The sequence below is a fragment of the Echiichthys vipera genome (assembly GCF_963691815.1).
Source record: "Echiichthys vipera genome assembly, chromosome: 4".
Classification (NCBI taxonomy): domain Eukaryota; kingdom Metazoa; phylum Chordata; class Actinopteri; order Perciformes; family Trachinidae; genus Echiichthys; species Echiichthys vipera.
Window position 1 is genome coordinate 11762747 of NC_139829.1, and position 26713 is coordinate 11789459.

The 26713-nt window shown below is 39.1% G+C and overlaps 3 protein-coding genes across 3 annotated transcripts; 1 reads left to right on the forward strand and 2 right to left on the reverse strand.

Moving 5' to 3' along the window:
* Positions 1-1258: 1258 nt before the first annotated feature.
* LOC310945919 (zinc finger protein 462-like) lies at positions 1259-14223 on the reverse strand. Its single transcript, XM_083912180.1, has 11 exons — positions 14156-14223; positions 13753-13798; positions 8538-13666; positions 8158-8441; positions 7783-7901; positions 6521-6655; positions 6152-6395; positions 5896-6038; positions 4640-4863; positions 2775-3918; positions 1259-1883 (listed from the first exon to the last, which is right to left on the reverse strand). Exons 2-11 carry the CDS (start codon positions 13760-13762, stop codon positions 1741-1743), a joined length of 7575 nt encoding a protein of 2524 aa, XP_083768306.1. The 5' UTR covers positions 13763-13798; positions 14156-14223; the 3' UTR covers positions 1259-1740.
* Positions 14224-17232: 3009 nt separating this feature from the next.
* coq2 (coenzyme Q2 4-hydroxybenzoate polyprenyltransferase) lies at positions 17233-21588 on the forward strand. The gene is made up of 8 exons (XM_083913156.1): positions 17233-17270; positions 17774-18172; positions 18922-19088; positions 19300-19421; positions 20372-20457; positions 20567-20700; positions 20962-21150; positions 21351-21588. The coding sequence occupies exons 2-8, from the start codon at positions 17845-17847 to the stop codon at positions 21513-21515; spliced, it is 1191 nt and encodes a 396-aa protein (XP_083769282.1). The 5' UTR covers positions 17233-17270; positions 17774-17844; the 3' UTR covers positions 21516-21588.
* Positions 21589-22570: 982 nt separating this feature from the next.
* mboat4 (membrane bound O-acyltransferase domain containing 4) lies at positions 22571-26015 on the reverse strand. Its single transcript, XM_083913157.1, has 3 exons — positions 25947-26015; positions 24023-24247; positions 22571-23544 (listed from the first exon to the last, which is right to left on the reverse strand). Exons 1-3 carry the CDS (start codon positions 25967-25969, stop codon positions 22590-22592), a joined length of 1203 nt encoding a protein of 400 aa, XP_083769283.1. The 5' UTR covers positions 25970-26015; the 3' UTR covers positions 22571-22589.
* Between the last annotated feature and the right edge of the window lie 698 nt (positions 26016-26713).

A 26713-nucleotide genomic window follows, 5' to 3' on the forward strand; every position in this document is an offset into this window, starting at 1 on the left:
GTTGGAAGCTCGGATTTTCGCATTCCACACTCGCTGGTGATGTGTGGGGGAATCAATGGTTGTACAAATTAGAGATTTATTCTGAAACATTATTTTTTACAGTTCACAATTTTATAGCTGTGGCTATACCACTGCTGTACTATCCCCAAAGGGTTCTAGTGACATCATCTTGTGAAAGGTTAAATACCTGGATCTCCACACCAGTTAGTTGGACCAGTCCCAGCCTGGTCAGATGCGTACATGAACTGATGAAGCCTCTTGGATGAGAGGTGAAACGTCTTCCTAGACAAATAACTAAGTACAGTTGCTTTTGACTGAAATTTGGGGATTACGATGACCTGGACAAATGAGAACATTCACAGGCCTTTTTTTTTTTTAAATAACCAAGGCACTTCAATAAAAACCTTTATTTTGTGAAAAAAACCTGAGAAATTCGAGAACAGTAACTATTGTGTCAGAAGAGAAGATTTAAACAATGTTTTCTTAGAGCTACAGGATTCAAAAATGAATAGTAAGTGTAGAGGCCACAGCTTTGAATGACTTCAGCACATCTGCGACCTCAGGACATTACTAGTTTCTCACACTGCTCTGGTTTGATCTTGGTCCATGCTTCTTCAGTTTCTTCCACAGTTCACTAACTGGAGTGGGTTTCTTAGACATAACTTTGTCGACAAAGATTTTCCAGAGATTCTTTATGAGTTTAGATCTGGACTCTGGGCTGGTCATTTCATTGTTTCAATATTCTTAGGTTCAAGGAACTGCTTAACCTGTTCTACGGTTTGCAAGGGGCATTGTCTTGTATGAAAATTGCAGGGTGATTGGGAGACGGTTGCAGTGAAGGCATGTTGCCCAAGGCGGTTTCAGTCACCTTAGAGCATCTTATCTTTTCAATAAGTGTATTTTGTGTTTCCAAAATGTTATCTGTACAAAAATTATTAAATATATGCCAGTGGCGAACGTGGTAATCACACATTTACTCTTTAGTAGCCTAATTATAACAATAACAGTAATGCTATGTTAAAAAATAAAATGCAATAATAGTGATAACCTCATTAACTGTGATAAAATATGTTACTTCGAAAGACAGTGACCAGAATAGACTAGCATACATGTCTCACTTATAGAAGGACGGATGACAGGAAAAGGCAATCACACTTTCATGTTACGTACAACAAAAGTAATGATATCAGATGACAAAAGGCTTAAAATGTAACCAGAAGTTTATTATTTACATGGAATATCAAACAAAATACCATTATTTTTGTATTAGTGAGTGATATGATTGACCGGCTCACTGGCAAAGTACAACAGTTTCATGTTCAAATACTCAACAGCACCTGAAGGCAGCACGAGCGGTCCACAATCAGTGGTAATGAGGTTGGTCTAGTTCTTGGTATTGAACATGCATGTTCATAGCAGTTTATATGTAACAGTTGTTCACAGTGTAAAGATTTCTGCATGTTTTACAGTTATACATTGTTAAAATCCACCTTCACATAAACTGCAGGAATACAAAAACAAGGATCTTTGCGTTATTCATGGTTATCCATTAGTACATTTAAACAAAACAAAACAAACAAAAAAAGATCTTAATGACAATGTGTCACACTTTATGCAGTTATCATCTTGGCTCTGAGGTTTCATTTGTGGTATCACACAAATTGTATCCTATGCATAACAGCTTTACTATAAAAACCTTTTATTAGAAAGTGTTTAAAATCTACAACATAGAGAAAATCATTATAATCCATGTCGCATGATGTGACGCTCAAGATTAGAGCTGTTCATGAGGTTCCGTCCACAAAACTCACAGGTAAACGGTTTCTCCTCTGTAGCTGCTGGACAAAGGACCTCAGGTGCTCCATCTGTGACTGTGAGTGCATCTGAAGAACAAGCGAAATGAACTTAAGATGGCGTCAGACATGTCATTGCACAAATCTTAATGGGGCTGCAACCTACAATCTGTTGTTTTCAACTCTTGTGTTTTGGCACAAATCCATTTTCTTGATTTTCATCTATCATTCAATATTGAAGCTGGCTCAGTGAACATAATTGTGAGTATGATGCGTTTGTTGAAAGTTTACGGTAGTTAACGATTGCACTGAAAATAGGAATATTTAACACAAAATGTGGTTTATCAAACTTGCATTTACTTTTTTTTCATTGAATTGATTATAGTATGATTATTTAAGGAATTATGCATGAAAAAAATCTCATGTACTGCCAGCAGTACTACAAACCCCTAGGAGTCATCCTTATATACAGTCTATGATCTAGACATGATATGAATAGGACAAAACTTGTAGCCGGATCAGAAAAAATGCTGCTTTTTTGGGGGAGTTGATTGTTGCTTTTGCTGCACTGTGGTAATTTAATGCTTTCCTCTGTTTTACATCATTGTAAACAAAATATCTTTGGACTGTTGGCCAGACAAAACAAGCAGTTTGAAGACGTCATCTAGTGCTCTTAGAAATTGTTATGCATCTACTTCTTTGGGACATTTTGTGCATTAAATGATGACTCAAGAATATAATCAGCTGATTCATCGATAATAAAAATAACTGAATTTGCATAACCCCCTATCACTGAAGCAGGGAAATCATAACGTAGCCAGACTGACGCGTTAAGACATCGCTGGAGTGCAGGCTTACATAGAAATCAATGGGTGAAGGTGTTTTGACGTGTCGCCCTTCACTGTGCATCAAATATCTTGTTCTGTCAGTTGTTTTCAGAAAGATGTATGAATACCAATTTGGATCAACTTAGTATCTCACCTTTTGGCACATGCGGATTAACAGCTTCCTTCATCAAGTCTGCCTCCTCGTGTTTCCTGCCTCGGTTCTCGTCGTCTTCAGCTAGTTGCTCAAGATGATCACTCTGCTCCTCCTCCTTGCAACAACCAAGTGGCTGCATTTCCTCTTTGAGATATTCATTCTCAAGTACTGGCATTTCCCCATAAGGGTCTCTTACCTCCTTACTGTTTTTCAGATTTTGTACTTGTTCTTTTTTGCAGTCTGTCAATGAGACACCTGAGCTCTCCTTTTGGCTTATTCTCGGTTCTACACAGTTGGGCTGAAGAGTAAGCAAATGCCTTTCAACGGTAAAACTCTCTTGAGCCCTGCTGTCATTTGCCTGCACATGTTCTTCCTTTGCTGAAATTGCCGCCGTATTAACTTGATTTTCTGGGGTGTTGTTGGCCAAAGTGATGCTGCCTTTTTTATCCAGTAATATCATCCCACTTCGAACATTACCGAGCACCTCATTCTCAATGTTCTCTGTGTTAACTGTTCCATCCTGAGCTGCCTCCTTGTGTGTCATGCAGGTGCTGGCATCCTCATCCAGGAGATGGACGTTTTGTACTAGATCGTCTTCTACCTTAGCCTTGATGCCCAGTAGTTTATGCTGAAGCTCTTCATTATGCAGCTTGTGGGTCTGTGCTTTTTCAGCTAATTTACCACATGTCAAGCTCTCCTCTGTCGGCTCTTCTTTTTGTTGTGTAAATGTTATGCCGCTATCCTTGCTTTCGGGTCGGGCTGGCAAGAACACTTGTAGATCCTGCTCTTGCTCCTCTTGGACAGCAGCGTTAAGTTTTGCCTTCTCATAATGCAGGTCAAATGCAGAGGTCTTGGCAGGGATTTCATTATTCTTACCGCTCTTGCCTTGCTTCTGATATGGTTCCTTTGTCCGTAGTGTCATTTTCTCCCTCATGTTATTTTCTGCCAGGTCCTTAGCTTGTGTCTCATGTGGAACTTCATCACAGTCAGTTACAAACTCCTCCGTTTCGACATCCTCACTGTTATCTTTGTGGTGCTCAAAGTTAGACAAAGGTTCCGCCACGTCCTCTTCTGGCATTCTACCAGCTCTTACCTGTAGCTGATCAAGGCTGACCTGGCCCACAAGCTCATGATTCCTCACAACCTGCACAGAAGAATAACAAAACAACATCATGAAATGCATGTCTGTCCATCCAATAGTCTGTTTATAAAGATGGACAGGTTGACAGCTCACTAAAAAGAAAAAGAAAAAAATGATTCATGGGCCAAAATAAAAAGGCAATGTACACATTAAATGCATTGTTCCCATAGTTGTTTTCTGTAATTGTAGATGCTGTTGTATGTTCAAGGGTCCGTCTTTCTGATAAGTTTCGTTTTAATTAGTTATTTGTTGCTATAAAAACAGGATGAAGCGCCATGATTAACAGCTTTAAACAACTCGCAATTAGTCAGGCGGTAGTATAGGTGGGACTTCAATATTAAAAAATTGCAAGATAGTGCCACCTGTACCCGGGATATTTTGGCTTTACTTTTCTACAGTGGGATGGACTGTATACATGTCATATATCTTTATATTCAATCTATGGTCTATCTACGAAGGGAGATCCCTCCTCAATCGCTTTTTCTGAGTTTTTTTTTGAGGGAAGTTTTTCTTTGTTATACACTGTTGAGATTGAAAAGCCCCTTGAGGTAAATTTGTGGTACTGAGCTCTATAAATAAAACTGACTTGACTATTTGCAGTGCTAGACGTTTAGTCTGTGATTCCCTTCCAAATTCCAGTAGGTTGAAAGAGGTTCATTTATAATTCCTTCAGACACAGAGGAATTCCAATGATGCACTGAGGGGTTTAGTAACAAATCCTCACCTGATGCTTATCACTCAGGTGTGCCTCCAAATCACTCAGCCGAGTGGAGTCGAAGTAACAAAGCCGACACTTGTAGGGTTTGATGTCATTGTGCCTCGTCATGTGCGAACGCAGGTTGTCAGCACTTCCGCTTGTGAAAGTGCATTTATGACAGCGGAAGACGATGCCTTGAAGGTAGCGCGACAGCTTCGATCGACGCACCTCAATCGGCACAACACGTTCCTCTGAAAACAAAACAGACAAAAACAGTAGGGATGAGCGAGTACAGCATTATCTGTATCCGTTTACCATATGAATAATCTGTATCCGTACTCGGAGTAGGCAGGGCCTAACGTGGAAGTGGGTGGAATTTAACCGGGAAGTGGGTCGAGTTGTCTTGAAATGGCCAGGGCTTTAACCAGTATTTTTGTTAAGCATGCAATTGATATGGGTTGATCAGAATTTATTGCTGATTAGAAAACTATTTACAGCTTTTGATCATGACAACAATCTATTTACAGAACAAGTTTTAGAACATTGAATACAACATGAATGTAAAAAACAAGAGTTTACATACTCAACATAACTTTCCTTTTTTAACTTTTATTTTTTTATGATCAGTGTGATTTTTAAGTGTGTGTGTGTGTGAGTGAGTGAGTGAGTGAGTGAGTGAGTGAGAGAGAACAGCTGACGGTTTAAAAAAAAAACCTCAAGACGACCGGCAGGGAGAGGGAGTGTGTGCGCCGCTTAATTAATTTGTCATATTTATATCACTACTACCTTTATCTTTTATGGAATACAGCAAAAAAGTGTCAGACTTGGTTAAAAGAAGATAAAGAAAAATCTCCGACGGGCAGAGAAGCAACTCGGGTCCCCTTCTACCAAGCAGCACGTCTGAACCTGAACCCAGGTTTACAGAACTCTACTGGTTAATAAGTGAGTACAAACCAAAGTCAAAACAAATGGGAAGCTGAAGAAACTTAAAAGTTAAAGGAAAAGACCCGCGAGTCTGAGTGACAGAGGGAGAGACAGAGCAGGTGTGTGTGTGTGTGTAGCGAAGGGGCCGGACACAGCAGTGGAGCGGCGCTATGTCAAGCATATCACAGAAAGCAGACACAGTCCGCTAATGAGGATTTTCATTCAATCCGAGCATGGATATTGACGCGTATTACTTGTATCGTACTCGTATTCGGCAAAAGTGCTTAATCCGAGTATCCGGCTCATCTCTAAAAAACAGTTCACATAATGTAACAGATTCCGTCAGGCATCACACCTACCACGATGCAAGACGATGTGATCGATCATGTTATTCTTGTTCTTGGTCTGGTAGAGGCAGAAAGGACAACGGAGGTCTTTCTGATGAGTAGGTTCTGACTGGCATGTAGAGTGAACCGTGTCCATGTGCATTTCCAGGGTTTTCCTGATAAAGACAAGAGTAACTTTTTCTGTCACAAATATCCAAAGTGAAAAGTGAAAACAAAGAAAATAGATCGGTAGTTAAAAAGAGAAATACTTATGGTGGTTTTCACTTACCTTAAGCAAGTGAAAAAGTCACAGTCCTTACACCTGAGCATCTTCTTTCCATGGCGATTTAGGTAGTGTCGTCGTATACTAGACATGTGTCCACTGTTGAAATTGCAGAACTCACAGTGGAGAAGACTGTTCTCTGGTAACCTGGCTTCTGGCACATTTGTTCGAGACTGGGCATCAGCCTGTGACATCAAGCTGTAGTGGTTCAATTGCCGCTGCACATCCGGGGGCTCCAGGTAAAGCGTTTCTGTCAAAGTGCAATAAATCACAGTCTCTGTATAGCCTCTAATGCAAAAAGTTTGTATTAAATATACATTCCATTTTGACAGTTAAATACATTATGAGTTATCAAACATAGTAGACATGACTTGCTTTCACTCATTTCTTGTTCTTCCTCAGGTTCAGGCCAATTGTTCAGTTCCTCTGATGAGCTAAAGGGCTCCTTGTCGGCCCTCTGGAGGCACTCCTCATCCTGGTCTTCGGTCTCATCACATTCAGAAAGGTCATCTGAGCATTCAGCAATGGTAAGAAAACATGGAATGAAAGACAGAAAAACTTGTGATATCACAATACAAGTCCTGTGTAATCTACTGCGAGACGGTATGGCCAAAATCTTCTACCCCAGTATTCTTATTATCGAAAAATGAGATCAGTAGCATGTTTTCTGGTAACTTTATAGTCATTATGAAATATCCACATGGTAAAGCCTATAATATTGTTGTACACTACTGTGTGAATTTAATAAATTCAAAGAAAATGAAAAGACAAATGAAAAGACTATTTTCTCATTTTATGAAGAACTTTAGTGCTGAATATAAACTCAAAATATTTCAAATCAGATTTCTGAAAAAAATTAAGTTGGTGTGCTTGTTTTCATTTGAGATGAGGTAACTGTCTACCACAATGTCTCGATATATGATTTCATGGCAATAGGAATCCACTAAAAGACAATACAAATTATCATATCAAATTATCGCCCAGCCCTAGTGTAATTCGTGCATTAAAGTTGATTATTAGCATACCGGCTACGCTATCTGATAAACTCCAAAATTTGTGTGCAACATTTTTAGTTGGTACAACAGCGAACCTCGCCTTTGTTCTTGTATGCTAGCAATTTTACAAAATAGAAAAACATTCAGGGTGATACTAGTTAGTGATACAGAGGTGGCTAGTAAATAAAAACATGCCTGTGACAGCCCATATTTAACAATATTTGGCTGGATGTTGGTGTTAGTAAACCATCCTGATCGAAATAAGCAAGCAGCAGAAATAAATGACAGAGAGTTGCAACAGGTTTAATCTACACTCGGTTGACTGATTGTAGGCTAATGTAGTCTGATACAACTTCCCTGTAAATCCTACCTCAATATGGTGATTATGTTCAGTGTTTGTTGAAACTATTTGTGAGAGGCACAGCCCAACTGTGTGGTCATTTTGGAGGATGTAGTTTGTTGTGCTGTTGAACTGTTTTGGATTATATGGAAAGGGGTTCCTAATATTAAGCCTACCGTCATTAACAGAAATATGTATGTACTAGTCTCCTGTAACAGCTTATTTTAAAAACATCATGTACCCTTGTATGGCTGTTTTTTCATTGAATTATTTGTGATCAAAAATGTCATCAGGAAACTCACCTTGATGTGTTCTCATAAAATGACTCCTCCACAGGCCCATGACGGTCGTCCGATAGGAGCAGAAACTGCATCGGAAAGGCTTTAAAGTCCCAGATTTGTACAGAACATATTTGTTAATGCTGTTGAAATAATGAAAAGCAAACACATTCAGTCAGTTATTATAACTTAATACACATTGTTTAGTACAAATGTAAATAATGCTGTGATAATGTTACTGTGACAGTATTAATTAGCTTTGTATAGCCATTTGACTGTGTGCAAAGGAAGCTACATTGAAAGCTCTCATGTATGCAACTGTAAGTCCGTTAACTGTAATGTAGCAATACATTAAAAGATTTTGTATACATCAACAAAATCTTTACAAAAGTTTCTTACTTATGCTTTAATACTGAGATGGGCAGATTGTTCCTGATGGCTGCCACGGCTGCATGGCTGCGCTCGTGCGACCGCAAACCTTTTAGGGACCTGAACGTCCGCCTACACTGTTGGCAAGGGTGTTGGTCTTCTTTTGATTCCAGCTGTGGCTGCTCTACGTCACTGGGTTTTGAAGGTGATGACAGAGGACTCGTTGGCCAAGTGAAGATCTTTACTGGTGTCACGTGCAAGTGGGTCAGTTCCTCTACAGTTTCTAATTCGAGAGGTTCCTCTTGTCTGCAGACCTAAACATTAAACACAGCAATATTCAGAAAATAGTAGCTAAAGCTTGACACAAAGGATCGTGAGTGCAAATGACCAAATTGGCAGAGTCAACTTACTTTGATGGAATTGGCCGCTGATGTCGTCGTAACAGCAAGTGATGCCTCTGTCTTCACCGGCATTGACTTCTTTTTCGCGCTTTCTCTGTGGCAATCCAGGTGATACCACAGCTTTCTAATTCCATTCATTTGTTTGTTGCAGTGGACACACCTATAAAGACCTGTGCTACCCTTCTTTGTTCCTTGTGATAGCACAGTGAAGTCCAACATGCAATCGGAGCTATGAAAAGTATCATAGTGGGCAACAAGCAGCTGAGATGAGTCAAATACCAACTCCGGACACTTCTTACATTTGAGTGGTGAATTTTCCTCAGATTCAACTTCAGGCAGTTTGCTAGGCAGTTTGCTGGTCTTTCTGCATATGTTATACTTTTCTAGCAGTTTGTTTGTGGTAAGTGCATCCAATTTGTGATTCTTTTTGTAGTGAGATTGCAGATATCGTCGAAAGAATCCTTTATAGTTACAAATGTGGCACTTGTACACTTTTTGCTTGTTCTGTACTGACGGTGTGTTGAGTTGACATGTCTGGTGATTGAAGCTGATTTCTGTGGTGCTCACTGCTGATGTTTTGCTTTCTAAAGCTTTCAATGCTGAGCCGTGATCAGATTGTATTTTAGTCCCAATGTCAGCTGAATGTTCAAAGGCTGCTGCCTGGTCGTGGTCCCTCTCACAGTGTTTTTTCAGTTTCTTCAATGATGCATAAATTAGTGGACATAGTTTACACACGTACCCTCTTTCATTAGAACTTTGTCCGATCGGACAGTTGACCATGTTGGTTACAAGTACTTCTTCTGTTTGAAGTTCATCTGCCCTGGCTCTGACGGTTGGATGCCTCATCTGGCAGTGAGTGAGAGTGCCATGGTAGCTGGCATTCACATAGGGGCAACTTGGACACTTGTAGACTATTAATCTTTTGTTTTCCTCTGACGTTGTGTTGGACTTAGGTGCCTCACAAGTGTTTTCTGGTTGAGGTAAAGGGCGGTCAGGAGATGTCGGCACTGGCTTCTCATGGGTGTGCTTGTACACTGGTGCAAAGTACTTTAAGAAGCTGTCCCTTCCATGTTTTTTCATGTAATGGCTTCCCAGTCGTTTTTTCTTGAAATATGCCTTGGAACACAAGATGCACCTGTATACACAATCCTTAACCTTTGAGACAGATGCATACCTGTGGTGAAGACGTAAGTGTCGGCTGAGCGCAATTTGTGTGCTGCAATTATAAGAACAGTGCTGACACTTAATCACTGCATATTTTTTCATATTAAAAAAAGAAGCCTGCGATACTGATCCCCGATTGCTTAGGGTCTTAAATTGTTTCATTTTACCCACAACCAATGGTTTAAGTGGTGGTTTCAGCTTGTTTGGCACTGTGTTGGTCACAGTCTCTATATGGCCCTTCTTGAAGTGCCTGTTCAGCTTCTCCAGCGTCGCACAGATTTGTGGGCAGGTTTCACACATGTAGCCACTAAGTCTCAAACTGGAACCAGGTCCTTTGATTTTCAAAGAGTCACCCCAGTTGCGTGAATATGCTTCATCCACATGATGACTGTCCGCCCTGGCTACAAGTGCAGGATGCTTCATCTGGCAGTGAGTAAGAACCCCTTGATAATTGGTATTGACGTAGGTACAATGTAGACACTTAAAGACATGCATGTGATTTTGGACCTCCTCTTGCTTTTTATCTGAATTTTCAGCCACAGCCTCGTGGTGTTTCATGCCACAGTGGACGCGGAGACCGTGCTTGGAATTAAACTTTAAGGGGCAGTAAGGGCACCTGAGCACTGTGGAGGACGCTGTTGCTTTAGGAGATGAAGCAGGTAACATGTCAAACTCAAGGGGCTCTTGGTAGGATTCAAACAGCCCCGGCATATCTTCCACCTGCCTGTTTGCACTTGGCTTCTTCCTGATGATGACATTCGGGACTGAGCCGTCATCTTTCATTGACCACGGATGAACAGCACGGTAGTGGAGTGTGATGCCTGACATTGAGCTACTTTTAAATGAACATGCTCTGCACGAATATGTCTGGGATTCATTTTGTTCAGATTTTTGAGAAGGTATGCTGCCATCAGTGCCATCATCGTCACAAATACCATCACCGTGCTTTATTTGAGGTTTCTTCCTTTTATTGGGACATGCTTTGGGACCGACATACAACCGAGTAGTCACAAACTGAAGGCTGGGTTTACGTGCTTCATGTTGTTCCTGGTAGTGTTCATAGACTGCTGCTGCTTTTTCGTGAGAGAAAACGCACAAGTCACAGTGATACCCAGCCTGTAAATTTCCTTGTTTAAAACACACTCTTAAAACCTCTGTGACTGAGCGATTTGCCCTGTGGGTTTTCCATATATGCCTCTTCAAAGCATCTACATATTGAGTGTTGAATGAACATCTATAGCACTGAAGGGTCCTCTGTGATTGTAATGCTGCCATTGAGGGGGGTGCAGAAACTGAGGATTTGTCAGGCGTTATTTTCTTTTCATTTCGTCTTTCTGCATGGGATGGAGGATTGACTTCTTGGTTCGCAGTTGATTTTAAGTGCGATTTTTGTGTCTTTTCACGAACCAGAGTGGTATACAGCTGAATCTGTTTATGGGTGACCACAAACCCACGATGCTTTTTGAAGTAATGCTTCATTACGTAGTCCAAAGTACTCTGTCTATAGTTGCAAAAGTGGCAGAAAAACATATTTTCATCACCCTCATTCATCAGAGGAAGAGGTAGACGCGTAGAAAAGGAAAACTCCTTTGCTTGAGTTTTGGATTTTTCAATTTCATCACGAATCACAGCTGTATGTTTAAGGATACATTCCTTGTCGTAAGGAAGGGTCCGGTGAACTTGGTTTTGATGGTTTGCTACTCCTTTTGCAGATATATTTCCATAGTTGCACTTTTGGCAGTAAAACAACTTTTCTGCACATGCATAACCATTAAAATCATTCGTCACCAAAGCACCTGCTGCTTCATCCTGAAGGTTTTTTTCTCTATATACCTCATCCTGTTTACTAGTTTTTGATTCAGCAGTTTTAGCACTTTCTGAGGCCTCAGCTCCGCTTTGAAGTTTCTTTTTCTGCAATCCAGCACTATACACTAAGATCTCTTCAATAGATGTTAGTGCATTCCTAGCATGTTTTGCATTATGATGACCAACAACGCTTTTGATGTTCGTACTTGAATAACTGCAGGACTGGCAGTAAAACAATTTATCTGTCGAACTGCCCGAAAACCTGCCTATTCCAGCAGACGTTTCCCTATTGCAATCGGTAGGCATTTTCTTTCCTTTACTTTTGTTTTTCAGAGATATCACTTTCCCAGTTTTAGGAGATTCAGAGTGTGTCTTGGAATCTTCTGGTTTGTCCTTATGCTCTGACAGCTCAGCTTTGTCTTTTGTTTTCTTAAAAAAGTCTGAGATATTCATTCGAGGTGTAGAATTTTCTGAAATCTGCACAGCGTTTAGAGACTTATCTGGCGCCATCTGTGTGGTTGTAGGTGATGTGACATGCACCGACTGTTTGATCTTGTCTATTGTGACTTCTTCACCTGGGTGGCTTTTTTGGTAGTGGACATGCATTACAACCGTTGACTTGTGACTAAACGTGCAGTTGTTGCAATGATACAGGGCCACATCTGCTCCTGTGGTGGTGGGATGTTGGGGTGAGGGTGCATTTTCGACTTCCTTACATGGTGTAGAGGCACTCTTAGGAGAAATCCTTCCTTGTCTTTCTGAACTGGATGTGTTTTCACATGTTTTCGACTGAGAAGATCCTTCCTGGCATCCAGTCACTGAATATTTGCAGTACATCAAGGAATCATCAACTTCATGAGTTGGATGATTTTCCTTGTAATGCCTTTTCAAAGCTTTCAATGTATTGGTGGTAAACGAACACACAAAACATCTGAAAACCAAATTGAGCTCACATGATTGCATCGTGAACACATTTGGGGCCTCTGGATGATTTTCAGCATAGTGTCTCTTGAGGTAGGCTACACTTAGAAACTCAGCTGGACACTGCAGGCAACGAAATGTAGCACTATCATCATTTGGATCCCGAATGTAAGCAGCGTTATATCTTACATAAGGGTGGTTAGTCTGATAATGGGTCGACAAACTGCCTATGGCACCACTGTAGTCACAGTGTTTACAAAAATAAAGTTTTGAGCTTTCCGTGTCTCCATTGACAAGAAAAAGCCTCCGTTCTCCTTCCTCTTCGCTGACTTCAAATGAAAACTCTTTGTTGCTTGGAGATTGTTGTTGACTTGCGTTTGCTTCCTCCGGTAGCTTTGTCTCTTCTTTGTCTGACTTTGCTTTTTTAGCAGGAGGACATTTTGAGCTTCCACTGTTGGTTCTCTTGCCAATATTGTCAGGAGCTGGTTCTGTGGATTGTTCCTTGGACTTTGGTGGTCTCCGGTCAGAGTTTAAAAAGTGGTCGTTTAGCATAAAATGGTTAGAAATGGTGTTATCAATCATGGAGTGCATTGCAGTGACCTTAAATACACCACTACTGTTCAGGCTGGAGTTTGAAGCCGAATCTTGCAAAATTAGTGTTCCTTTGGCGCTGTCTAGAGGTGCTGGGCTATCGGCTAACTTCACTGGGGATTTCCCATTTGATGCAGATGATGCTGCAAAGTACTTGGTGATGGTTTGCAATGGCCTCTTGTATAGCTTCAGATCCTTTGAATTAAGAGAGCACTTAGATTTTGAGGTAGACATAACTGAAACAGCTTCACTGTGCTGGGTTGTTGAATTAACAGTTATGTTGATCTCCGAGTTTCCAGACCTGTTTAGATTTCCTATCACTTTCTGATCTTCTGACTTCTTGTTACATCGCTTCTCGTGTTCGTTTAAAGCCTCCCGACCACAAGCTTTAAAATCACAGTAATGGCATCCGAAAACCATTGAACTGCTGCTGTGGTTTTCAGTGCTGGCTCTGCTGGTCCCAGTGGATTTTAAACCTGCATCTCTGAGAGCAGAATCTACATCTAGGCCATGCGCTTGGTTAAGGTGCTCAAAAAGGTAGACCTTGGATTTGAAGACGAGTGTACAGTGACTACACTGTAATGACTTGATTGGGGATTCTTGAGTGATAATTTGGTCCGGGGTCACGGGGTCAGAGGTGGAAGAGTTCATAGAATCTGAGGGGGTAAAATAACAGATCATGTAAATACTCCACTTGAGTCCATGCACTACATTGAGGACAACAATGTAAGTGATAAAATACCTTGTTGCATCTTGTATCCCTCCCTTAACCCAGAGCTGTGATAGACCTAAAGGGTGAAAAGAATGCATTATTGAATTCCTCAAGGTACAAAACCAGCCACATTGATTACTTCTTTATTAACACCACAAGTGTTAAAGTTAAGTGCACAACGGGGATTTTGAAGAGATAAAATGCGCGCCCCTAAGGTATTAAAGGAAAAATCTGTTGCTCAGCCGTACAACAATGGCAGGAGAAACAACTTAGGACCTCAGTCGAGTGTGTTCAACAGGAAGGAGACGTAAAACGAGTCCCTTTAGAGACACAACTGACACGAACTCTTTCAACAACACTATCGAAAGAAGAACTGGACAAAAAAACCACCCAATAAAATAATCAGAGCACACACATGATGAAGCCTACTCACGCGTGCAGACAAACTCAGGAGGAGGCTTGTAATGCAGTGTTTTGAATCGCTGGTGTTGATAACGTGAAGAGAGCACAATTTTCCGCCATTTTTCCCGCGAGTCCAACTCTCTTGTTTGTGCTTCCGCTCCAACAACGTAAACGTCAATGTGTTTTACTTCACTTCCGTCGAAAATCCCTTTACCTTCAAAATAAAATTGATTTGATGAGCTGTGCACAATAAAGCAAACCATTCGCCACTGGACGAGACTCAGGTCATGGATGGATTATGATACACAGACATGTCTACGTAGGAACAAGACACCCAAATTCAAAGAGCCTACTTTTGGTCGATTTGGATCTCTTTGTGCTCATTGTGCACTTATTTTTAGATGGTTCTCTCTTTGTGGTCATTTTATGTCCATGTTTCGTTGCTTTGTATGTCTTTGTTATTGTTTTCGTCTCTGTGATTGTTGCATGTTGCATGTTGTTTTTTAAAATTTTGAATGACTCTAATGTAACAATTACATTCAATTACATTACATTTTATGTAGTTGACGCGTTTTTATAAAGCGAATACCGATAAGTGCATTCAACAATTAGGGTAGGCTACAAATCAGAAGAGCGAGTTATTAGGTAAGGTCTGTAGCTTCCAAAAAGCCGATCTGTAGAGTGCTACATATAAGTGCTTTCCCTCCCTTTTAATCATCTCCTTAGCAATGGTGCAGTCAAAGAGATGCGTTTTTAGCCTGTTCCTCTCAGTGAGGGAGCAGCAAGCCGATTTGCCAATGCAGAGCAAAGAGGGCGAGCTGGGGTGTAGGGTTTAATCATGTCCTGGATGTAAGCTGGGCCTGATCCGTTAGTAGCACCATAAGCAAGTGCTGGTGTCTTAAAACAGATGCATGCAGCTACAGGAAGCCAGTGAAGGGAGCGGAGGAGCGGTGTAGTGTGAGAGGTTGGATGGCACAGGCCAGCAGACAGGCCAGCAGGGAGTTACAGGAGTCAAGGCGTGAGATGACAAGAGCCTGGACCAGAACCTGTGCTGCCTTAAGGTTCAGAAGAGGACATATCCTCCTTATGTTGTGCAACATGTATCTGCATGATTGGGTTATTGCAGCAATGTTGTTGTTGTCGGTTGTGAAGTGTCACTAAAATTAAAATAATTGCCAGAAAAAAAAAATACATCTTTTTAAATCAAACATGACATACTGGTATTAGCCTTAGATTCATACTCAGTGTAATAGTAACTAATAATAATAATAACCGATGTTATGTCTTTTGATGTATTCATTTGATTATATTTTATTTTTGAATAGAAAGCAGAAAGTATAACAACAGGACACAAGAAAATTGAGTATGTATGTCTACATATTGATTTAAGAAAAAAGTGAAGTATTAAAACCTCATTTATTTCATCATTTACATAAGGGGGTCTTACTATACTTAATACTTTGCTAAAAACAATTTTTTTTAATTATTATTGGTGCATGTCACACTTAAAAAACAGACAAAACACAAACCTTTGTGCTTTAATTGTGAAATCAGAGACATTTTTTTACCGGAAGTACTTCGGTTTCAATCCTATGGCAAATTTGCCACAAAAAACATTGATTAGCTTCTACACTCGTTAACGTTTTCATCTTTAAAAAAATATTTTTATTTATGTTATATCTAATGATGTTGCATATATTGACATTCAAAACAATGTAGTTATTAACAAGTCATAAGCCAAACTATCCAATAACCGTTTGTCCATCCTTTCAGATCAGATTCATCACCAGTTACAGCACCTCTAGTGGAAAGAATGAGCCCCTTCGTTAGCAAATTAATAACAGCACAGACAAACTTCCAAGTAAAATTTAAAACGTATTTTATTTATCACATTTTTATGTTGTAGCCCCTTTGTCCAGTTATTTACAATTTCACTACACATGAGGTCAAAAGTCTCTGTAATGATTTATAGTTAGGTTGCAAAAGCACCAGTAACGTTTATTTGATTTATTTATTTTTATTCATCAAAAATTACAATTATAGTCAAACATACAAAGGCAGAATACATTTTTAGACAGCAGAATAAATCCTATAGGCTGTGCGTATAGGCCTATATACTTAGGCCTATATACTTAGGCCTTAGTTTATAGGCCTTTACGCAAGACAGACATACATACAACACAAATTGAGAAATTGTAACAGGATACACAGTAAATCACACCACAAAAGGGGTACATTCACTATACAACAAAAATAAATAAAGGACCAAAAGTTAATTGAATACATTTGTGTAACAGTCTTTAATTCTCTTGGTTTTAAAAAATTATCTATCAGGGAGAGGGATTTGAGAAGTAACTTAAATTCCACAAAAAAATGGAAGAAATAAGGGTTGAGAACCTAAGAATCTTTGCTTATGAATGAAAAATTTCCCCAGTAAAATAAAAATTTACCACATGAATAAGAGACCTATCCTTACTATTGTCATAGTAACAACACCAGTTGGTCAAGTGTCTACTGTATATTTGTCTCACATGCATGGATGTTATCATGGTAGTTATTAATGGTTGTTAATAGGATATTGACAACAAAAGATGTGAGAGAGCCATGGAAGTTGTTAATTTAAAACAAGTTACTTGCTTTATATATACTATTTCTAATAATAATGACTTTATTTATATTGCACATTTAAAACAAGTTCAAAAAGTGCTTTGACAGACAGATAAAAGACAAAAGCACATTCAATTCCATACACATATGCATATTTACACATAAACAAGGCGAGATAGACGATAGGACGCTTTTAGCAAACAGTAGAAACGAAAAGTGAATAATAAAAATGAAATTACAGATGATAAGGTAAAAAGACAGTAACATTAAATAAGTAAATAAATACATAAATAAATAAAAAGACGACATCACATAATAGCAAGTCTATAAAAGTGTGTTTTAAAAGTGATTTAAATGAATATAGATATATATTATTGTGGGCCTGTTAGCATCGCGTTAACTTCCATCTCTCGTGTGATTTCCTGAACCACCAACGGATGTGAACCGTTTCCTGTTAGTGTCATTGGTTCCGCGCACGGACATTGTTTCCTTACGGAGCAATGTCGGGGCGGACCATAACAAAGCGCAACAGAAGTGCGGTTAGTTACCCTTGATCATGATGCTAGCTCTTTTATACAGTCTATGGATGATAGCCACCTGCTAGTATCCTTTAAATAAGCATTTTATCTACTGTAACCTACAGTGTAAGTTTGTCTCACCGTTACCTCACACTGTATTCGGTTTAAGAATATTTAAGTTTTAAATTTAAGTTAACGTTGATACATATCGTTTGAAATAAATGACCTAAGTCAGAGTTACCAGTAGAGTTGGTCTGTGGCTCACACTCATTATAACTTCAAAAATTAAATGCATGGCAGTAGTATTAGTGTGTTCTATTTTTAGTACGATTTTATCTACGTACAAGCTAACTTACTTCACCGGTAACAGCAAATATAAGTAGACATGCTGCTTTATACTAGGGACACAGCTCTCTGACACATGAGCATTTCAGTCTTTGTAGCACAAAAGGATTGCTTGTGGCAGCAATACAGTCCTCCTCTCTGAAAAAGCCATTGAAAAACTATTGTGTGTGTGTGTGTAGGTGTGTGTGTGTAGGTGTTGACATTTTCTGAGGAAAAAAAGATAATGCCAATTTGACCTCAGAGGATCACCATGCTCCCAGCCAAGCTGACCAGCCAGTTGACTCTGAATGTCCTGAGAAGGATTCACCATGGGGCTTGTTACTCCTGTCTTTACTCCCCGTCTAATGGCTTTCTTCACACGGAAGGAGAGAGAAAGAGAGATGTGAGCCTCCACTCAGATTCCAGTGTGTTGAGAAGAGTGTTTTACAGCCAGAGTGCTATCTGCCCATCACTCAGACTAAGTCGAACACAGCACCATGGCAGAAGATCGTTCAGTTTATCCGCTGCTACGATTGTGAATACAGCACCAGCGCCTGTCCAGCCATACCTGCGATTGATGCGGCTGGATAAACCTATTGGTTGGTTCATTCATTTGTAAATCACATCTTTCTGTGTATTGAAAAAAAAAAAAAATTAAATGAGAGAATGATACTGTATTTTTATCAATTGCTAATCTACAAAAGATGATACATGCTTTTATTTATTCTTGACTACTGCAGTGCACTTATAAAAAGCTGCTGCTCGTGTTAGATTTCAAATTAATTTTAACATTTTATTGCTCACATTAACGACTTTAAACGGCATTGCCCCTAAATACATTTCTGGACTTAGTTACCTGGTATGTGCCCTCTCAACCATTAAGATCTGCGGCTGGAGCCCTGCTGGTTACTCGTAGGTCACAGTTTGTAAAAAAAAAAAAGGTGATCAGACTTTTGCTATTAGAGGCATAGCAGTCACCAGCTTCTTAAATCTCTTCTTAAAACTTTTTATTTGTGAAAGCTTTTGGAAATGTTGGATGTGTTCTTATTTATACTTTTTTTTATTCCTATTTATTTGTTCCTATAAATGTTACTGTTTTTACTTCGCCTGTGCTTTATTCTAATTTTGTTTTCTGCCTTGTCTGGCTTTATTTTTCTTATTTAGCACTTTATAATATTGTTTCGAAAAGTGCTATATAAATAGTTTATTATTATTTTTATTATTATTATTATAAAATACTGTATTTTAGGGATCCTCAACATAAGTCAAATGTTCCTGCTGATGCTTTCAGATGCTAAAATCTTATACTCTGTAGTTCTCTTGAGTTACGTGTGTTTGTGTACTGTAGGGACATGGCTTCTCTACCTTCCATGTACGTGGAGCATTGCTCTGGCTTCCGACCCCGGATGCCTCCCACATCTGGGCTTGCTCACCCTGTTTGGTACAGGTGCTCTGTTGATGAGAGGAGCGGGCTGCACCATCAACGACATGTGGGATAAAGACTTTGACAAAAAGGTAGATGAAAATAATAAAGAGCCATTCACACATTAGCTGAGAGTAACAGGAGGCTTTTGGTCAGTCTTATGATACAGCCTAGCTCTTATTTTTGCTTTGCCCTGTCAGCTCCAGATTTAATCTACTAGACATTTCCTTAGCAATGTCATTTTGTGCAGTTTTTAATGTTTTCTCTTTTGTATAAATCTTCATCATACATGTTTGTGTGCAGGTGTCCAGGACCGCCACTCGACCCATCGCGTCAGGAGAGATTTCTCGGAAGCAGGCACTAGGGTTCCTAGCAGGACAGCTTTCCCTGGCACTTGGGGTTCTCTTGTGTCTCAACTATTACAGGCACCGACTCATCTTTATGTTTTCATTACATCTGGATAGTGATCAGTTTAAAAAGAACAACAGGGAAGAGGGTACAAAAAATCAACTGTGTATGACAAACAATAACAACTGTTTTCAGACTTTCTCGTGCTGTAGATAAAGCATGGGTAATGTTGCCAAAATGGAACGATTTATTCACATTTTTTCAAGTCTTTCTTTAAACACCAATCCATATAAACCCCATATGAAGATTGAAAGACGGTGTGCTCGCTGTAATCATTCTCCCTGTAAATACTGGCCATAAAGAATTATATATATATTTAAAAAAAAAGGATTGTACATTTTATTCCCAGTTATTTTAATTTCCAGAATGCACAGGGATGATTACAGCGAGCAAAATCTGTTTCAATGGTCAATATGGGTACCTAACTATTGATTTAAGACTGACCTAATAATATGGGTGGTAAAAGACAAATTGGAGACAGAACCTGAATTGTATGCCTCCGAGCTTATCAGTTCCTTTCGTTTTTCTGACAGTTGTGCAAAACAATGAGGGCAAACTCAAGAAGAAGCGGTCTAAAGTGTGGCGTTATAATAACATTAGTGCCACACAGGCAGGCTGAGCAGATTTTTTCCTTGAAAAACCTAAATTAAAAAGAAAGTAATACAAATATTTTCAAATTTGATCTATACTGTATTCAACCTGTGTTTCTGTGTGTTCCACAAAATTGATCAAGAATCAATAAGGGAATCGATAAAGAACCGATACAGGCATCAATTACCATTCCTAATAATTTGGAGCGAACTGTTTCGCTTCTGCCTTTTTATAGATTCAGATAGTCGTGCAGGGTTTTAATCTACAAGTTTAAGGAATGTATGTTAGAATGAAGACAAAAAATACCCAATGCAGAGTTGTTTTTATATTTATGGCATGACAGTGTTTGACTCCTGGTTTCTTCTTCTCTTCACAGCATAGCTCTGGGTGCTGCTTCGTTATCTCTTGTCATCTCCTACCCGCTGATGAAGAGGATCACTTATTGGCCACAATTTGTTTTGGGTACATAATGTAAAATATTCTCCTGTGGTGTCCTACATGTAAAGTTAACTCTTCTTCCCATAAGCAAAGCTAAAGTTGGTCTCATGATCTTTCCATTCCTTCTGTTTAGGCCTCACCTTTAACTGGGGAGCGCTGCTCGGCTGGGCCGCTGTTAAAGGCTCCTGTGATTGGTCCGTGTGCCTCCCGCTGTATTTCTCAGGAGTGATGTGGACACTGATATATGACACAATATATGCACATCAGGTTTAGTACAAAGTTCTTATATACCGTATGTTGCTGATAAAGCACTTATTTTACATACAAATTCAAAGGCGCTTACGTTTTATAAAGACATAGTTGTCACAGACATGTTTAAAAGTTAAGTTCACTTATTTGTATCATGGACTATTGACTCAACACAATGGCCACATTAACATGACACAGAATTGGATTAAAATCAGCTAACTATAACTTCAATGCTTCACATTTTAAAGTAGGATGATTGACTCTTTCTTCGATAACTAGGATAAGGAGGACGACGTCAAGGTAGGAGTCAAATCTACTGCACTGAGGTTCCAGGAGCAAACCAAACCTTGGCTGAGTGGCTTCCTGGTGGCCATGATGTCAGGACTGGTTGTAGCTGGAGTCAATGCCGAACAGACCCTCCCTTACTATACCGTACTGTCCGCAGTAGCCATTCACCTAACGCATCAGGTGAGGAATATGGTGTTGTAGAGTGTAGTCTGAATGCTATCTGCCGAAGGGTTAATTATTACAATATAGAGTTTCATTCCACATGATATTCAATATGTAAATCAATACCTTTAAAAAAAATCCGTAAAAGGTCTTCAGTTATTAGGTCTCAAACATATATTTAAAAAAAATTAAACCATATCTACTCTCCTCTCTTTTAGATTTACACATTGGACATTAACAAGCCAGAGGACTGCTGGAAGAAATTTGTCTCCAACAGAAACATTGGACTGCTGCTGTTTTTAGGCATTGTTGTCAGCAATTTGTGGAAAGAAAGAAGAGAGACTCTGCTGCAAAATGAGGAAGAAGTCAGACAAGTGAGATAATCGGAACAAATCTTTTTGTTCCATTTTCTGTCTCATACTACAATGTGAAGGGATTATCACTCTGAACGATGCTCAGTGGGAGAGCAAAAACATGTACTATCACACAGCTTATAGTCTCACAATTTACTCACTGGATACATTTATGTACTCATAAAACAACATTTACTGATTTATGAAGATTCACTTTCATCGGCTATTGTTGAGATTAGAATAATAAATACAACATACTGGTGCATACAAATGTAAATTACTTCGATGTTTAAATGATTCTAAGTTGACCTTTAGTGGCTGCTCAAATACGCACAAAATTAGTTACAATAAACATGTATAATTGGGGATATTATAACACGTGTTATTATTGTTGCTAAAAACACCTCAAAGCTGCATTAAGCCATTTTTACCACCAGGGAGCAGACGAACATTGACCACTGTAAGGAGTATTTGCTGGTCTTGTAGTTTAATTTTTTTCCTCCAACTTCTCCAAGAAAAACATCTGGTTTCCTTAGTTCAACTAAGTTCACGAGCCACTTGTTTACTTCAGCTCTGTGTTTTCACAAGAGGCAGAAAGGGGAAACTCGCCGTGCCGGAGCTTGTTTAATGGAAGCCACTCCCAATTAATTTATGTGACTGTTGGTTTCTGTTAGAGTAGTTACACTCAACATTACAGTATATATGTTGGTTGCACAACATACTAAACTATAATTATTGCACAACTCATACAGTGTAATGAGAGCGGCTAAAAGCTGCACAGACGTGTAGAGTTCTGTATTGTTTCCAAGTTCCCTCACATGACCTGGTGGTTCTATTTTAGTCATATCCAAAATGTCATGTAAGCAGGGTGACATTGCAGAAGTAATCTTCAGTTTATACTAGTAGGAAGTAAAACCTATTTATTGTTTATGTATATTTACCCCTGAAGACCAGTTTATTTAGCAAAAGTGGCTGAAACATTTTTTTCCAATTCCACATACTGTAAGTCCTCTTCTAAACTACTCAAGACAGCAACAACAAAAATACAATACAAGTCACTGAGAGAACAATTCTGAGGTATGGGAGTATATTCACATGACTACATTACTGAACTGTTATGAGTTTTGATAAGATAAAGAGCAGAATTATATTAAAAAGCGGAAACAGACCTATGCTAGTAGTAGACAAAAGTCTCAAACCAGACATATCTCTTAATTCTATTGCTATAACAATAAAAGCAACACTCATTTGAGTGTTTATCCAGCCTAAACAAGTGTATATTTTCTTCCATGTTGCTGAACGTTTTGGGCACAACTGTCTGTGTATATAATAATCTGCTTTCACTGTTGCTGCCCAGGTCAGAAACCCCACAAAGTGACCTAAATGCCCGCCATGCCACCACATTGAAAAACTAAAAGTCAGGAACAATGGGAAACGTTTGCACCTTACGTAAACCAGTCTACGCAGCCATGAAGCTGTTGTAGCGTTCCATCGACGGGCAAACTCTGGCATGCTGCTCGACGTTTCGATGGTCCAGAAATGTCCGTCGGATAGTCTGCTCCAGTCTGGGGTGTCTCCTGGTGAATTTGGCCAAAAGCCAAACCCAGCTGCGTTATTTAGGCATTCACTGATGCTCCAGTGAGAGTAATATTGGATCCTCAAAACTGCCGCCAGACCCCAAACCCACAGGACGCCAAAGAAAATGGTTGAGTTAGAGGGGTCATAGGTGTTATGTTTCAGAAAATAGACAAGACGATACCTTACCCACTCCAGAAATAACACCTGCATCAACTTAAGGAAGACTACACCCAGTGGATTAGGTGGAGGCTTGAGGCTGATTCCTGCCATTAAGGACACAAATCTTCTGTAGGAGCACAAAGGCCCACCGAGGAGGGAGGTGAAATTGAGGATGTAGCTGATAAGAGGGAGAAGCACCGCACAATCCTTCCTTTTGCACGAAGTGTTAAATGTTGGCTGAAGTCGTTTCTCCTGGAGGTCCATGGACACTGAGGTGATTCTCTGAGTGAGCAGCATCAAAGTGGACACAGCCAAAAACAATCTGAAAGTGGAAGAGTTGTTCATATGATTGGTTTGACTCATTGTATAAATCTCTATGCATTTATATTTTTACCCAGAGCATAATAGCACCCAACAACTTCTAAGTTTATCCTTAATCCTTATACCCCCGTATTTCTGGGCTCCTTTGCTTGAATTGCCATCATTTTTTTTCCAACTCGGCCTTCAATTTGATCTCAACTACACACCTGTAACATTTTGTGACTATATCTTGCACATTGATGTCATTGATGTGTTTTTAATAACAATTGAGCTCTATGGCACAGAGGAATACATTCGATCAGGTGATACTTTGTTAGTAGGATCAATTATCCCAGGATCAATATGGTTAACAATAAGAAAAATATAGCATAGTCTTTAAATACATATTACCAAGACTGCTAAGTTGTTTAGTCATAATTGATATTGGCAAAGCATGAAGTGTCATCCTACATACGGATGAACTGATTTAAGATTAGTACCTGATGCTGACAGGCTCATGCAGGTAGTATTCCTTGTACTGTATTAGCAGGTGCCAGAAGGTTTGCCACAACATCTGGATGCCAAACACCCAGGCGTGGACACAGCTGGGATCCACAGAGCACACAAGCAGAACAAAGATAAAGGTGGAGGCGAACAGAAGCGAGCTGTAGATGCCCATGGTAACAACTGCCAGAACGCATCCTCCAATAGAAACAAACAGGTACCTGCAGATATAAAGTCATGTTGACAATCAGCTAGTTTGATTATTGATTAGGCCACTTTCTAAGCAAAAATACCAAAGATTCTCTGGTTGTAGCTTTTCCAATATAAGGGATTTGCTGGTTCTCCTGTTTTATATCATTGTAAACGGAATATATTTGGATTTTGGACTGTTGGTCGCACAAAACTTTTTTTAATGCACATTTAATGATATCAACAATGACATCAACATTTTTCTCTATTTTCTGATATTTCACAGACCAAAGGATTAATTAGGTAAGTGATCTGCAGATGAATTGATAATAAGAATAATTGCTAGTTAAATTTCTATTGACAACCTTGTCTGGTGAGAACTTATTTAAAATTTGTCATGTCAATTTATTTAAAGAATACATTTAAGAACAAACATTCATCAAATTGCTTTGACAGAGAAGTTAAAAATACAAACAGATAAATACAACTAACAAATAAATAAGTATGCCTTATGTTGGCTTCACCGGAAGATTTGACTTATTTCAGAGTATTGAGGCTCCTGGAAAACAAGTGACCTGTAATTACTCGACACATTTCTATTAAAATGTAGGTTTGCATTTAGTAAAAATCAATGAATCGGTTTGAAATCACATACCTGTGTGTCAAGGACAGGTATCCCTGTTTAGCAAGGAAATAAAACAAAAATGCAAATGGAAGTAAAAAACATTGATACATTAAAAACAGATGTCGTCCCCACAACCAGCTCATGGCATCCATATCTGAGTCTCTGGGTGAATATCAGACAGAACAAAGCCGCTGAGAGCAGGCGTTTGCTGATTGTCCGATTAAAGAGGTGAAATACTTGTTTTACCTGGACTGACTGTCTTTGCCATTCCTCCTGTTGCCTGCATTAAAGCGATCCCTTTTGTTTACCATTATCACATAGTACTGATAACAGTTATTCATTTTGTTTAACATTATTAGTACTGCGGGATACAGAAGGGTTTTTGTTTGTCCATATTTTAGCAACTGTGGCAACTGCAAGACGTCTGTTCTTTTTTTTTTCTAACTTTTTCCTTTTGATTTCCCCAAATCAAACATTATCCCATTGTGTGTTTATTTACATTTCTCACAAACTGTCCCACAATCTTCATCTTAATTCTTAATTTTAGGCATGGTTGAACAGCTCTGTCCATTCATATTGTCAGTCAGCTATAGTGTGCTTTTCATATTTAAGTCTTTTAGTTACATTCTGAATTTGAGAAATAATAAGATTCTTAGATATCACAAATACATTGGTTTATTTGTGTAACATTTTTCAAAACAGTCAGTTTAAACAAAGATAAAAAAGTCAAAGATAAAAGAGAGGTCAAGGACCAGCACCTGTGACACCTGTGACATTTCATACCCCAACAATGGACAGCAAACTCAGTTAAGTAATGTAATTGACTACCAACACTATACAAACACCATAATGAAAATGAGAAATGATTCACCCTAGATTGACAACTAAAAAGACTTGTACTCGTGTGTCCTGCTCACCCAGGGTTATATCTGCATCTACAAACAAACTGGCGTGTCACTGCTGGCTTTCTACAGGCAGACGGTCACATTTATGATGAATGATGATAAAAGTATTGTTAGGGTCTTATTTCATGATGAATTATAAATATGCAGAACAAAAGTACTTTTTAACCAAGTTTGATCGATAAATACAAATGTACAACTCACCTTTGATACAACCCATTTGGCATATTTCCGACAACTTTCCCTTAAAGTCTGCTGACTATTCATTATTGTAAACAACTGGCTAAAGGGTGTTTATTTTAGGAGGTACTTTAATACTTACCTGTGTTTTGACTATTTGGCTGGTGACGCAAGCTGAATAATGTTGCCCGCCCTGTCAGCACAAGGCTGGGGTTGTAATTTCATCCGTGACTGAATTGAATGAAACAGGGCGCAGTAGGATGTTTTCAGCTGCTCTCTCATTTACAGGAAATGTTTAAGGTAAACAGGTCTGGCCTGTTAGGGAGTATGATACATATATTATGCAACACTTTGTTTCGAAAGTGCTGTATAAATCAAATTTATTATGTATATTTTGGGGAACATGCTAAAGAACAGGTGATCGAACTTGGTATGATACACTTAAAACTTAAAATCGATTTCTACTCGGACGTGTCCTCAGGTATAAACTTGTTTTTGTTTTTGTTTCCGTCTGATGTCTGACTCGTGGTCTGACTCATGCTTGAAAGCAGCTGCAACATAATTATTGCCAAATATAAATCCAGACTTAAGTTACCGGAAGCCTAAAACAAACTTCCACAGACAGGCAACAGTTCACCGGAGCCAACGCTTAGAAAACAAAACAAAACAAAACAGAAAACCAAATAACTTTCTTTTTGTCATGACGTCAGTCCACTTTGTGTCATCAAGTGTCCCTGATAATAATAGAATGCAGTTTCTTGAACACAAATATAAGAAATGCACATGCTGAT